At 43.8% G+C, this 13,571-nt stretch overlaps 1 protein-coding gene across 1 annotated transcript in view; it reads left to right on the top strand.

The window, feature by feature from the left end:
- The window catches only part of HMCN1 (hemicentin 1), a 229,012-nt gene that overhangs the window by 126,348 nt on the left and 89,093 nt on the right, over positions 1–13,571 (top strand). The window contains exons 35-42 of the mRNA XM_044439180.1: positions 978–1,132; positions 2,596–2,719; positions 3,584–3,685; positions 5,244–5,420; positions 7,443–7,594; positions 8,712–8,835; positions 11,713–11,891; positions 13,232–13,328. Coding sequence (XP_044295115.1) covers positions 978–1,132; positions 2,596–2,719; positions 3,584–3,685; positions 5,244–5,420; positions 7,443–7,594; positions 8,712–8,835; positions 11,713–11,891; positions 13,232–13,328 — 1,110 coding nt within the window. The remainder of the gene's footprint in view (positions 1–977; positions 1,133–2,595; positions 2,720–3,583; positions 3,686–5,243; positions 5,421–7,442; positions 7,595–8,711; positions 8,836–11,712; positions 11,892–13,231; positions 13,329–13,571) is intronic.

Here is a 13,571-nt window from a genome sequence, read left to right as displayed (position 1 = left end):
TGCATGCACCCTATGTCCCAAATGAGGGTGATGGGGTTGCTCTCTGATTTGCATCTAGATGCCTGTTTTCAGCCCTCTGGTTAACACACCGGGGAGGGAAGGAGGCTGGGACTCCAGCAGGAGTGGGCCAAAGTCCTTGCCCCCAGCCTGCTTCCCTCTGTCCCCCTGCAAGCACCACTTTCTCCCCCAAAAGCCCATTTCTGACCTCAGGAGACCCAGCTAGTGGGGCTTTTTCCTCACCAGCAGTGAGCTGGGCTTGGATTTGAGTCCCGGCTCTGAGATTTCAGGATCCTGGAGCTGGGACTTCAGGAGATTCATGGCCCCATCCAGACAACATTGGGAGGTGTCTGCAAATCGCAACTGTGCGAGTCCCTGAACTGCTTACTTCTGCATTGTTTTACTGAACTCGCTCCTCTTTAGTCCTCATCTTTTCAGGCAATCTTCCTGTAGCACAGCTTGGATTTGGAGCAGAGTGCTGTGTCTTTCCATGAGCTCCCTCTTTCTCTCCCTCTCCCTGTTGCTCCTACTGCTCTATGATATATAGGGCAACTGACCAGTGTCCCAATTTCATGGCACTGTGAGATTCCCCACAGGCAACAGCCAATGCCCTGGGACAGGGAGAGGAGGAAATGCACAACATTTTGACATTGGAACATGAGCGACATCCTAGTACATATATTCTGACTGGGAGGAGGAAATAAAAAACACAGTTACCTCTTCTGGCAGAGGAATTTGGTATTTCCCATTTTCAATTGCACCGGTATGTTTAACATAGCAATTTGTTTGGCTTCTAATGCAATCATTAAAACATATTCTTTTCACGGCCTTCTGTAATCAGATAACTATATGCAGGTCCATGGTAGCATGAATACACCCAAGAACTAATCTGAACCATCTGAAACCATTCAGAGAAGTTGAAAAAATCTTATGCAATGTTCGTGCAGCTCCTCCATAAAGGTCTTTATTGATTCTTGTAGTTCCTCCAACAATCAAATCATCTGGCCCTCCAGAGAGATCTGTGGTGATTCATAAGCCGGTAACGCTTCAGTGTATAGCCAATGGCATCCCCGTCCCTTCTATCACGTGGTTAAAAGACAGCCAGCCTGTAAACACAGCTCGAGCCAATATTAGAGTGAGTATCAACATTTAGGTCAATTGTAATGTTAAGTATGGACACCCATTGCCACCCGGATATTAGCAAAACAGAGCTCCAGAACAAGAAAGATGATTAGGCTGCATTCTGCTTGTGTAGGAGCATCATGGCTTAAGAACATAAGGAAGGGCACGCTGGATCAGACCCCAAGTCCATATAGTCCAGCACTCTGCATGCATGGTGGCAAACCAGCCGCCCACAGGATCTCTCAGGCAGGATGGGTGCGAGACCGTCACTTGTCCTGCTCCTCAGCAACTGGTCTGTGCAGGCATGCCTCCTCTGGGAAAGGCGGTAGCATGTAGCCAGCAAGGCCGGTAGCCACTGGTGGCCTCCTCCTCTGTCAATCTGTCCCATCCCCTTTTGAAGCCATCCAAGTTGGTGGCCATCACCACTTCCCATGGCAGCTCATTCCGTACTTAAACTATGTGTGAAGAAGACCTTCCTTCGATCTGTCCCAAACCTCCCACCAATCAGCTTCATGGACTGACCCTGAGTTCTGGTGTAATGGGGGAGGGAGAGAAATATCTCCCCCTCTACTTGCTCCACACTATGCATTTCTATAAACACATCTATCATGCCTCCCCTTCCTCGATGTTTTTCTAAGCAAATGGATCTCTTCTGCAGAATGAGAGCAAACCCAAACACTGTTTTGTATATAAAGAGAGTCAAGATGGTGGAAAGCGTGAACACTTAGGCTATTCTGAGGTACACAGTCTCTTGTCCATGTTTGTTTTCCTTTCCAAGTACACATAATACATTTTCTGTTCAGGCTTGGAAATTCATATAATTGAGATAAAGGGGTGAGGAGCAAAGATCTGGAATAGGTGATCATGCGGACAGTGGAATTGGCTTGGCTGCACCAGATTTGTCATCTTTTCAGCACTTAAGATAGCTCTCTTCTCTGAGGCCTTTAAAGACTTACCTGCCACCCAGGGGCTTGAAGGGGATTGTCCATCCCAGGTGCTTTGCAGATTCATTCTCTGCTATTGCCTGTTTTACCTGTTTTAAACTTTTTAATATTTTCCTAATTTATGCTATTTTAATTGCATTTTTATTGTCAGTCTTTATGGATTGTTGCAAAACTCCCAGAAAGCTTCAGCTGTGGGGAGGTATAGAAATGAAATTAGCAACAACAACAACAGCGACTAGACTTTGATAATCAGGATCCTGTATAACGTCACAAAAGCCAACATCGAAACAAAACAAAACAATGCCCTAAATGATCCAGCTGGAAACAAAGCATGCATTGTAGCTAATTTATCCGAACTGCTGAACTGGAATTTTAGTACGCTTGAGCCAAAAATCCAGACAGGAACCGTTCATGATTATTGTTGTATCTTGGAAGACAAATGGGACGTTTTAGCCAATGGTGCTTGTATTGTATTAGAGGCTGCATTTGGAATGCCAAACATAGCAGGCCTTTGTGTTTGTTTTTTGAGCAGCTGGAATCTTCGGGACGCATTCTGCAGATCGCCAAGTCTCTTGCAGAAGATGCTGGAAGATACACCTGTGTAGCAACAAATGCAGCGGGCGAAGCTCAGCAACATCTCCGGCTCCATGTGTATGGTAATGGCCTTCCTGACACTGACTGGCAGCTGAAGGTAGCCCGTTGGCTCATTGGTTGATTTAAGCTACTTCTATACTGCTTGGCACCCCAAGATTTCAAAATGGTTTCCATAAAACACACCATCCCTCAGAGTCTACCCAAACCCACACCCACTGCCCCCAGGGACTCCATCCAGCCACCCCATCCTCTGCCGTCCCCTTCTCCTTTTGCCAGCAATCATCCCCAGCATTAGACTCTTCTCCAGGGAGTCCTTCCTTCTCATTAGGTGGCCAAAGTATTTGAGTTTCATCTTCAGGATCTGGCCTTCTAAAGAGCAGTCAGGGTTGATCTCCTCTAGGACTGACCAGTTTGATCGCCTTGTTGTCCAAGGGACTCTCAGGAGTCTCCTCCAGCACACAATCCAAAGGCCTCAATCCTTTGGCGCTCAGCCTTCCTTATGGTCCAACAATTCTCCCATGCCTACTACTTATTCTTACATGTGGTGTGGAGCCCACGACTTTGAAAACATCCCAGGGAAGACATGGAAAACCACTGCCATTTTGGGGAGCCATTCACTTATTTTATTTAAAAAAAAAATGTTGGGTCATCTTTAAGGGTACAGTGTACACCCTAAAAAACCCCATACAAGCAGGCATAAATTATACAATAAAATGCTATAAAACCCCATGGGAGCAAATTAGAAATATTTTGCATGGAGGTAGTTTCACAGGCCATCTCTGAGAACTCCTTTGCATTGACCAATCTGCCGTTGCTAAAAACGGTTTTAGGCATGTCACGCAAACGCCTGCACTGCTTGCGGGCAGGGAAGGACTGGGTGTTGTGAGTCTAAACAACGGAGGCCATCATTCCCTACTTCTTTCCAGAGCCACCTAGCCTGAAGGATCCAGGGAAGATGATAAATGAAACTGTGATTGTGAACAATCCAGTACAGCTGGAGTGCAAAGCAGCCGGGAATCCCTTTCCAGGTAAAGCGGTCATTTCTCATCATTTAAAATGTTCACCTTGGTTTGGTGAGAGATGAGCTGTTGCGTTCTTGTCTCTTGAGGAATTCACTAAGCTCTCTGTGGGGTTAACATCAGTGCTTTTTTGTCATAGAACACACCGGAACAGAGTTCCGGCACCTTTTTTTGACAGATTTTCCAAGTTTTAAAAGTAACTTGAAAATTTGATGTTTGGTCCACGTGGATTTGAATCGCCCTGTCGGCGGCAAAATCATTAAAACGATGCATGTGGGTTGCTTGTGTGTCGAATCCGATGCGTGCGTACTTTGGCTGTGCTGGTTGTGATGGCACTGCTCAGCTTGTGATTGGTCATGTGATCACACGCTGAGTGTTTACTGAGGGTGGCAACCGTTATGTTTCATTGCACAACTGACGTGTGTGGGTGTGTGTACAGCAATTGACTACATGCAAAAGGTAAATAATTTCATGAGTTCCGGCACCTTTTTTCTTACAAAAAAAAGCACTGGTTAGCATTATGCTTGAGATGTGCTGTAGCTCATCTTAGCACCGCTTATTTTGGATGGCATTTGTTGCAGTGAACCCTCTGATAGTGGCTAGGTGAACTGCTGTGAACACATGGAGTGGTGAGACATTCCAACATGTTCTTTGATCTTATTTTTTATTAGATTTTTATCCCACCTTTTTTCTTATTAATTAATTTAAAACATTTGTATGCTTCCCAGTTGCACCACAGCACCTCTGGGCAGCTCATAATTACAAGATTAAAACACAATAAAAACCAATAACACATTCAAAATAAAATAACAATAAAATACAAGCAGAAAATACAAAACAAAGGTCTTGTGGCTTTATGAGTGTGGCGTAGTGGTTAAGAGCGTGGGACTGGAACTCAGGCGATCTGGGTTCTAGTCCCCGCTCAGCCATGGAGCCAACTGGGTGACTTTGGGCCAGTCACAGGCTCTCAGCCCAACCTACCTCACAGGGCTGTTGTTGTGGGGATAAGAAGGAGGAAGAGACGCAAGCTGCCTTGAGCCCTTTATAGGAAAAAGGCAGGATATAAATTTTAAAATAAATAAATAAATAGAATTTTATTTATTTTTTAAAGGAAGGTCTTCACCTGGCACCAAAAAGAAATTAAGGAATGTGCCAGGCAAATCTTCTTGGGGAGAGCATTCCAAGTATGAGGAGCAGCTGTAGAAAAGGCCCTCCTCCTAGCGCCCTCCCTCTCACCTTAAGGGGTGGCTCACACAGGAGGGCCCCCTGCGTAGGTCTCAAAGGCCTGGCAGGCACATAGGGGTGCAGGCGCTCCCTAACTTAACTATCTCCCTAAGAATAAGGTAGTTCTTGGAATGAACTCAAACTTACATTATTCTCTGCCTGCTCTCAATCTTATCCCCAAAACAGCCCTGTGAGGTAGAAGGCCCCTGGCCCCACATTTGTGTGACTAAAAGGTTATGCTTTTATGCGTAGAATGCTTTCTTTGAAAAACCGCTTTTGCAGATTCCTGAAGAATGACGAGCTTCATTTTCCTCCCCTGACATTCTCTTATTTCACTCTGTAGTCATCACATGGTACAAGGATAACCGCCTTCTCACCGCGACGGGCAGCATCACTTTCTTGGACAGAGGGCAAGTCGTGCAGCTTGATGGCGCCCAGATCTCTGACGCTGGCATTTATAAATGCATCGTGGCAAATGCAGCAGGGGTAGCCGAGTTGTTCTACAGCCTTCAGGTTCACGGTAAATCTTGCTTCTTGTTTCCGAACAGAGGGCAGCCTTGGGGAAAAACACCTCTCTGCATTTCATCCACACTTTTCAAGTTTTATTGCATGCACTTAATACCTTCCAGGTACTCATTAAAAACATGTTCCATGGTGGTTTGAGAATAAGCAGAAAGCTTGGTTTTGTAGCACTGACATAACTCAAAACAGGAAAGCACTCAGTTCTGAAGTGTTTGCCTGCCAGACACGTGCAATAGAGCCATTCCTGGAAGAAAGATCTCGTGTTGTTATTTCAGCGAACTGAAATGAGTATTGCATTGCTCCTTTTTTAAGACGAGGAGTATTCAGCCTTTTCACACCCAAATCCCACTTTCATTATTTTGTTCCCTGTCTGGCACCCTCCCCACTACACTTCCCTAGCTCCCAGTAAACAACATGGATTTTAAATATCCATTCTGTTCTACATGCTGACCCCATTCAGACAACCCCAAATCATGGTGTCATTAGATGTATTAACTGCAACAAGGTTCAGCTTTGCACACTTCCTTTCTCCTTTATGTGCAAGGAGAGGATGTTTGCACACATGCTCTGCTTCTTGGCTTTGTGGTCAAAAGCTTGTGGACTCTTATTGGTCCTTGTTCAACTATTTACCCTTAATTTCAAGGTTTGCTCTTTCCTAAACTTCCTGCAGAATCCTGCAATTTCAGGATTTGTTACTTTCCAGTATGAAACATTTCTATATTTAAATGCATATATATTTACAGTATTCATGAGAAACTGACTGGTTATCATCAATACTGACAAGTTAGCAAATCCAGTGTGGCAAATCCACTTCTAAAAGCCCATACCTTAATTTATAAGGATTACATCACCCCACTGAACTAAGCAGGAGCTGTGTGCAGTGCAGTTGCTTTTAATATTAATAATGACCTTGCACAAGATATTTTCTTGGGAGCCATGAACTGCCCATGACAAAGCCAAAAGCAGTAACTCCATGTAGCCATTGATTGCTAGGAAATGTTTGGTGCTCTACTAAGCCAGAAACAGAGAAAAGCGGAAGCAAAAGTCAAAGTTAGGAGTCCAAATATTTGTTTTAGTAATACAGAAAGTTGCAATCTATGGCTGTGAAAGCTGGACCATAAGGAAGGCTGAGCGCCAAAGGATTTTGAGGCCTTTGAATTGTGGTGCTGGAGGAGACTCCTGCGAGTCCCTTGGACCGCAAGGTGATCAAACCGGTCAGTGCTAGAGGAGATCAACCCTGACTGCTCTTTAGAAGGCCAGATACTGAAGACGAAACTCGAGTACTTTGGCCACCTAATGAGAAGGAAGGACTCTCTGGATAAGAGCCTAATGCTGGGAACAATTGATGGCAAAAGAAGGAGGGGACGGCAGAGGATGAGGTGGCTGGATGGAGTCACTGAAGCAATCGGTGTGAGCTTAAGTGGACTCCGGGAGATGGTGGAGGACAGGAAGGCCTGGAGGAATGTTTTCCATGGGGTCGCGATGGGTCAGACACGACTTCTTGACTAACAACAACAAAACAGAAAGCAATCAAATGTCTGTCTGTCTATATTCCTGGAAGAGTAACTGTAGAAGTAAGGTGTGTATATGGATAGGGCACCCCTACTCCACTGGGGGTACCTGTTTCTCCCTCCAACAAAGAGGTCCAGATGCATGCTGAATTCTGATGCATCTTCCCCCCCAGAGCCTTACAACAGGAGAGTCTACTTGGCTGCAGATGGAAAATGTGTTTTGAAGAGAAAATGAAAGGAAGCTGGGAGAAAAGCTTCTGGCTTAAGTTTCCCCACTCCCCAAAGTTTAAAAGTTTCATCAGCCTGCACTGGAAAGCGTTGAAAGTGTCTCCCAGCTTTTGCCATCAAAGAATGAAGAACTAAAGACCAGAGGCACTTTCAGCCCAGCGTTTTAAGTAATCCATTAAAACTATGCACATGTTTCAAGGATATGCTCATATGAAGAACATATGGGTGAGAATTGTATGGAATGCTTGTTCTGAACACTCCTTCCTGCTTCCACTTTTCAGTTCCACCCTCCATTTCCGGCAGCGATGAAATGGTAACTGTTGTGGTTAATAATCTGGTGAGGTTGGAATGTGAAGCTCGCGGAATCCCTCTTCCCATTCTGACCTGGCTGAAGGATGGCAGCCCCGTTTCTAGCTTTGCAAATGGACTCCAGGTACTTGGATGCTTCTGCTGATGCCTTAGATCTCCTCTAGAGATTTAAGCCACCTTATTTCATGGAATCAGTGAATGGGGTTCAGGGGCAGCCAAGGTGCTTGCCTCGATCTACCCTGCAAGTGGCTGTACAAAATTTCATTGAGAAGGCTGCTTGGTATGGTCTGTTGGTACCAGCATCTGTATATGTGCATCTTTATTTGGTGGACCAAACTCCCTGCTCTTTGGAAAGCCGCTTTAGTGAAAAATGGGATGGGAGGCAAATGGGAATTTGAGCCCAATTACCGTGTGAGGGTTTGATTAAGGTATGGCAGCTTACTTAGTATTCTCCGCACCGGACAGTGGACAGTATAGAAATGTTCCAATAAAACACCCTCTTGAATAATAGTGTCTTGCCATTCATGGAAGTGTATTTGGAGAAACTGAGCGATGCTACCAGGATTTGTAGCTTCCTGCAATGGAATATAAACCCTGGCGTGCTTGTTTCCATTCTGAGGTGAGAATGATCCCTTCCAGAGTTCTTCAGCACAGATTGCAATATGAACCAGAGAATAATTCCTCCTTCGAAGGTCACTGAAGTTTGAACATGTACAAATAAATACACAATTTTAAATAAAGAAATTCCTGGGGGGTTTTTTTTTTGGGGGGGGGGTCCCTCCTTCTAAATGAAAGTCACTTCCACACTAATCAGTCATCTAAATGCAACACCTCAGAAAAGGAGGGCAGGAGGCTGAGGTGCTACCAAGATACCTGCCAGGGTATCCTCCCAAGCCTGTCTTGGAATGACAGAAAAAAAAACCCCCTCCCTCAGGTAGCACTTGAGTGAATTTGCAAGGCTGGAGCTGGGACTCTGAAGAATCCCATGACCCTGTCCTGTGGATGATGGACTGAGCTCTTGGATTAATAAGTGGAAAATAGCAAGGCAGTGAAGGACATTGCAGAAATATGTGGGATTACTGTGCACACAGAATCATATTGCATCAGAAAATTGCATTGTTATTTGTATTTATTTGTATTAGGGGCCTAATGCAATTTAATATAAGATTATGCTTGTCAATAAACTGCTATCCTGAGTCACTAACCCCTAACATTTACTAGCAACAATACCTCCTTAACAGATTCTTTCTGGAGGTCGCATCCTGGCATTGACGAGTGCACAGATCAGTGATACAGGAAGGTACACGTGTGTTGCAGTAAATGCAGCCGGGGAGAACCAAAGGGATATTGATCTCAGAGTTCATGGTGAGAATTCCTGACAACTTCCTTTAAGGCAAACATTGAAAAATGTCCATGATGGTAACAAAGTCCTTCTTAATGGATTAGAGAATTCCACTGTGTTAGCACTTTTCCCAAACTCCGCACGTTACTGAAAGACCTTTAGAAATTCTGTTTTTCTGGACCTAAGTCTCTTGATCTGATCCAAGAATGTTTTGGTAGTTGATTTTAGAATTCTTTCTCCTGGGACTCACAAGATCAAGAGTCTTGTGTAAGGCTCTTTGGCTGAGATAATCATCTGATGCATTTTTACAAGCATTTAGGCCAAGCTGCTGGACTCTTGTTTGATTTTTTCCCCAGATTTTTGTGAATTTTCATATTCTAGCATGGATGGCTTGGGCATTTTCAGAGCACAGTTATGGCTGTGGGTGGTTCTTGGGCATCTACTGGGTGGGAAACTGACTCTCCATTTTTTTGAGTGTGACAACCTTGCAATAAGTAGTACAATTCAGTTGTGCTTTGTGTTTCCTTGTTGGTAAAACACAATAGAATGTCCACGCACCAATATTTCCTGCCACATAGGCTCTTTAAATATGCAAAAGTTGTATTCAAAATTTCCTGGTACACGTGGAAGAGACTCACATAATTCTGCTGGTTTGATGGAGGATATTTTGTTGACACCCCAATGTGGTTAGTTTAGTTGTTACTCACCGAAAGAGTGTTTATATGTTTGCTGAAATGGTTGGTACATTCCATTCATACATTTAAGTGAGGTGAATTTAGATATGTTTTAGGTTTATGCTATTTTAAGCACTTTATAGCTGAATTGTATGAATGTTAAAAGTGCATATTTGCAAATATATGAATGGAATAGTTACACTCATCAGAGGGTCTGGATTAGTTACAATTTCTTCCCCAATTGTACACTCAGTTGTAAATCAGGATTTGCTGCCATATAATGACTGTTTGATCATTCTAATTTGCTTAGGCTTCTTATTTTGAAATTCCATGTTCTTCAGTTTATTGCACAGGGAGGAAAGCTATTGGCAGAAAAACATTTGCAAATAAATACAGTAAATCCTTATAAGTACTGAAGCTAACGTTTTCCTCCTCAACTGTCAGAAAGAAAAACTGCCTTTGTGAATTCAACAAAGCAAGTAAGATAAGCAGGGAGGTTTCTCGCAGCCCATGTATGACTTATCCAAAGAGATGAAGCTTTTCTCTAAATTATTTCAATGCTCTACAATGATCTATTCCATTGAATCTTTCCAGCACTAAGGAAAATAAGAAGACGTTAATGATGTTTTAAAACAATCACATTGCTGACATATACAATATTTCAAAATGGAAGCATTTTATTTTTCTGTTTCTTAATTAGTAAAATGTTTTTTCTCTGAGAAATGCTGCGTGTTATAAAGGTACACTGTTCTCCCTGGTTCCTGTTTCCACCGTTTGTGTTTCGTGCAAAGCTGAGACATGCTTTATCATCAAGGGCAGTCACAGATAATTTCAAAAACTAGTGATCCTAGATGAACAATTCAAGCTTACAGGAGACTAATATTGGTCATGGACTTTTAGAATTACAGTTTTAAAATAAGCAGTTAATGAAATTTGAAGTCTTGTCATCGAGTGCTGTCAAGTCATCTTCGAGTTATGGTGAACCTGTGGATGACTGTCTTCCAAATACCCTGTCTCTGCTCAGATTTTTTGCAGGATTCAAGGCTCATTGATAAGTAGTAAAAGCAATCCCTGCTTTCTTCCCCTTTGGAAATTGTCACCAAGCGACCACTATTAAACAGAGCTCCAACACAGTAACATTGCTATAGCTCAGACCTACTCAGATATGTTATAGCCTCACAGACACCATGCCAGGAATTCTAGCATTGTCGCTGTCATGTGCCATCAAGTTATCTCCAACTTAAGGTGACCCTATGAAGAAATGCCTTCTGGAATGTCCTGCCCATGACAGCCCTGCTCAGCTCTTGTAAACTCAAGGCTGGGCTTTATTTATGGAACGGATGCATCTCATCGTTGGCCTTCCTCTTCCTTTGCCTTTCCTTGTCTTGTCTTGTCTAGTGACTCGTGCCTTCCCTAGTGGGATACAACAGCCTCAGTTTCATCATTTTTGTTTCTCGGGGAAGTTCTGGCTTGATCCAATCTAGGACCTACTCCAAAGTCTGCAATAAGGTCAGATTAAGGTATTAAGTGACACACGACTCAGACTTTAGTATGGGAGGAGTGAAGTGGGAGCAGCTTGTACGTGGCTGCATCCTATACCAGCCCTGCAGATGAGCCTCACCGGTCTGCTGAATGAAGCTATCTTACACAGATACTGTCCCTTCCTATGGATACCATGCCATGCAACTAAGGAGACACACATGGCTCTTTCCTATGTTCATCACTGAAACAGTGTGGGATCCAGCCACCTGGAATTGGTTTCTGCACTGCTCTAGTAATTCATTGAAGTTTTGGAAATAATAGCTCTTCCAAATAGGGCTTTACTGGAAAAGCCCAGTATGGACCCAGAAGATGTGAACAACTATAGGATGGTTGGTAATATTCCCCTCCTGGACACCAGGTTGCAACTCACTTATGGGAGGTTCTGACTTCATGCATGTCATGAGAAGGCATGACTCCGTGGAGAAGACCGTCATGCTAGAGAAAGTTGGAAGTAGAAGAAGAAAGGGAAGACCAAATAGGAGATGGATCGACTGCACAAGGAAACCGCAGCCTTGAACTTAGAAGAACTGAGCAGGACTATTATGGGTAGATGATTCTGAAGGGCTTTCCTTCATAGGGCCACCAGAGAACTTGACAGCATGGCACCGAACAACAGCGACAACTGACTTCATTGCCCCGGTAAAAAAAGAGATGGAATAAACATGAGCACATTTGCTCCCGCAGTTCCACCCAGCATCATGGGAGAAGAGCAGAATGTCTCTGTGGTCATGGGAGAAGACCTGGAGCTCCACTGCCAGAGCAGTGCCGTTCCCCCGCCCATCCTGCTGTGGCTGAAGGACGGCCGGCGGCTGCTGCTGAAGAAGCAGGGGCTCAGCATCACTGAGGATGGAAGTGTCTTGAAGGCAAGTATCACAATGTAGAACCTTCCCTCTCTCGAGGCCTTTCCAACTCTTATCAGATCTTAGTGGTTTAAGCTCTGTCCCACGCCTGTGCTGTATCACTAGGACCACTTTGTTCCGGCCTTCCATGGATGAGTCTCGGCTTCAGGTTCACCTTACTGGAGTCTGTCCATATAGCATTTTGTGGCTTCCTCTCAGGCTTGGCCCAGTCTTGCAAAGCGAGCCAAGAGGAAGGCTGGGCAAGCCGCAACCTGTTCCTGCACCCAGCTCAGAGGGATCTGTCTCTGTGTTTCCAGGACCAGTTCAAGGTGTTACTATTAACCTAGAAAGCCTTTGGACTACAGTTCTGATGGAATGACTTTCTCAACCCAAGCCTACTCGGATGTTGTGATCAGCATCTGAGGCCCTCCTCTGGAGGGTAGTAGCAAAGAAGAGGGCCTTTTTGGTGGCAGCCCCCTGTTTGTGGTGACAGCCCTCCTGAGGCCACCTGACACCAATGTTGTCCTCTTTTAAGCACCAGATTAAGACCAGCCTCTGCTCCAGTCACTGAATGGCATTTGATGTGGACATTTGTGTCAGCTCCCATTTTAACTTGTCTGGTATAGGAATCATCTTTAGCTGTTTAAATTGTTTTAAGTGGTGCAGATTGAAATTTCATGTAATTAATTTCATTCGTGAAATGTAAAACTTTAATTATTTTGTGCATTTGTGCTCTGTAATTTTTGAATGGCTGTAAACAGAGAGCCTAGGGAGCTTCGGCTATATATGGGAAATATAGAATTAGAGGCATAAAATAGTGAATATACAAACAAACAAATTCTCTCTTTGGCTTTCACTGAAGTAGATAAAGGCAGCTTGTGATCCTCCAAGCCACAAATGCCATCCTGTTGATTTTTAAAGTCCAAATTCCCCGCAAGAGGTCATTTTGCACGTGAAAATAAATTAAACTTCAGCTGGTACAAAACAATGCTTCACATCTCTCTTACTAACACTAGGGAACACCCCCTCTAAGTAGGTGTACCTCAAAAGTCATGCAATCTATTAGTGAGAAGATTCACCAGACAATCTGATCAGAAAATACCAGTATTTAATACAAGTCAACAAGTAGCCTCAGTGATCTAAACAGAGATCTAAAGTAAAATCCACCTTCTTTAACTGAAAATCACACGCTTTTCAAGGATATTGATGGTGGAATGAGACTATGAACTTGTGAAACAAAACAATACATATTGGAAAATACTTACTGGGTGTAAATAGAGGAACAGCACGCAAGTTGTACGTATGTTTTGCGTAGTAATGCATGCATTACTGATAGCCGAAAGGTTTGCTTTTTTGATTGATAGATCAAAGGAGCTCGAGTACAAGATACTGGGCGCTACACTTGTGAAGCGACAAACATTGCTGGGAAAACAGAAAAGAATTACAACGTCAATGTATGGGGTAAGTTCTGCAGCTACTGAAATATCTGGGTGCATGCTGGAAAAGAGATTTACAGAACCTCCGTGGCTATGATTGTGCTGCCTCTCAAGGGATCTGACTTCCAATGGAATCCTGAGAATCTTAGTATTTTTCTAAAAACAAACTCATCTGCTGGATGGAGGGCTAGACATGGGAAAGCATGAAGATCCTTTGGGGATGTGTGAACATTCTTTGGCAAAATAGGCTCTCTTTTGCTTTCTCCTT

This window comes from Varanus komodoensis, unplaced genomic scaffold (assembly GCF_004798865.1).
Source record: "Varanus komodoensis strain SLA01 unplaced genomic scaffold, ASM479886v1 scaffold34_1, whole genome shotgun sequence".
NCBI classification, from domain to species: domain Eukaryota; kingdom Metazoa; phylum Chordata; class Lepidosauria; order Squamata; family Varanidae; genus Varanus; species Varanus komodoensis.
The sequence above is the reverse complement of the archived record's forward strand: the minus strand, read 5'-3'. Positions and strand labels throughout refer to the sequence as shown.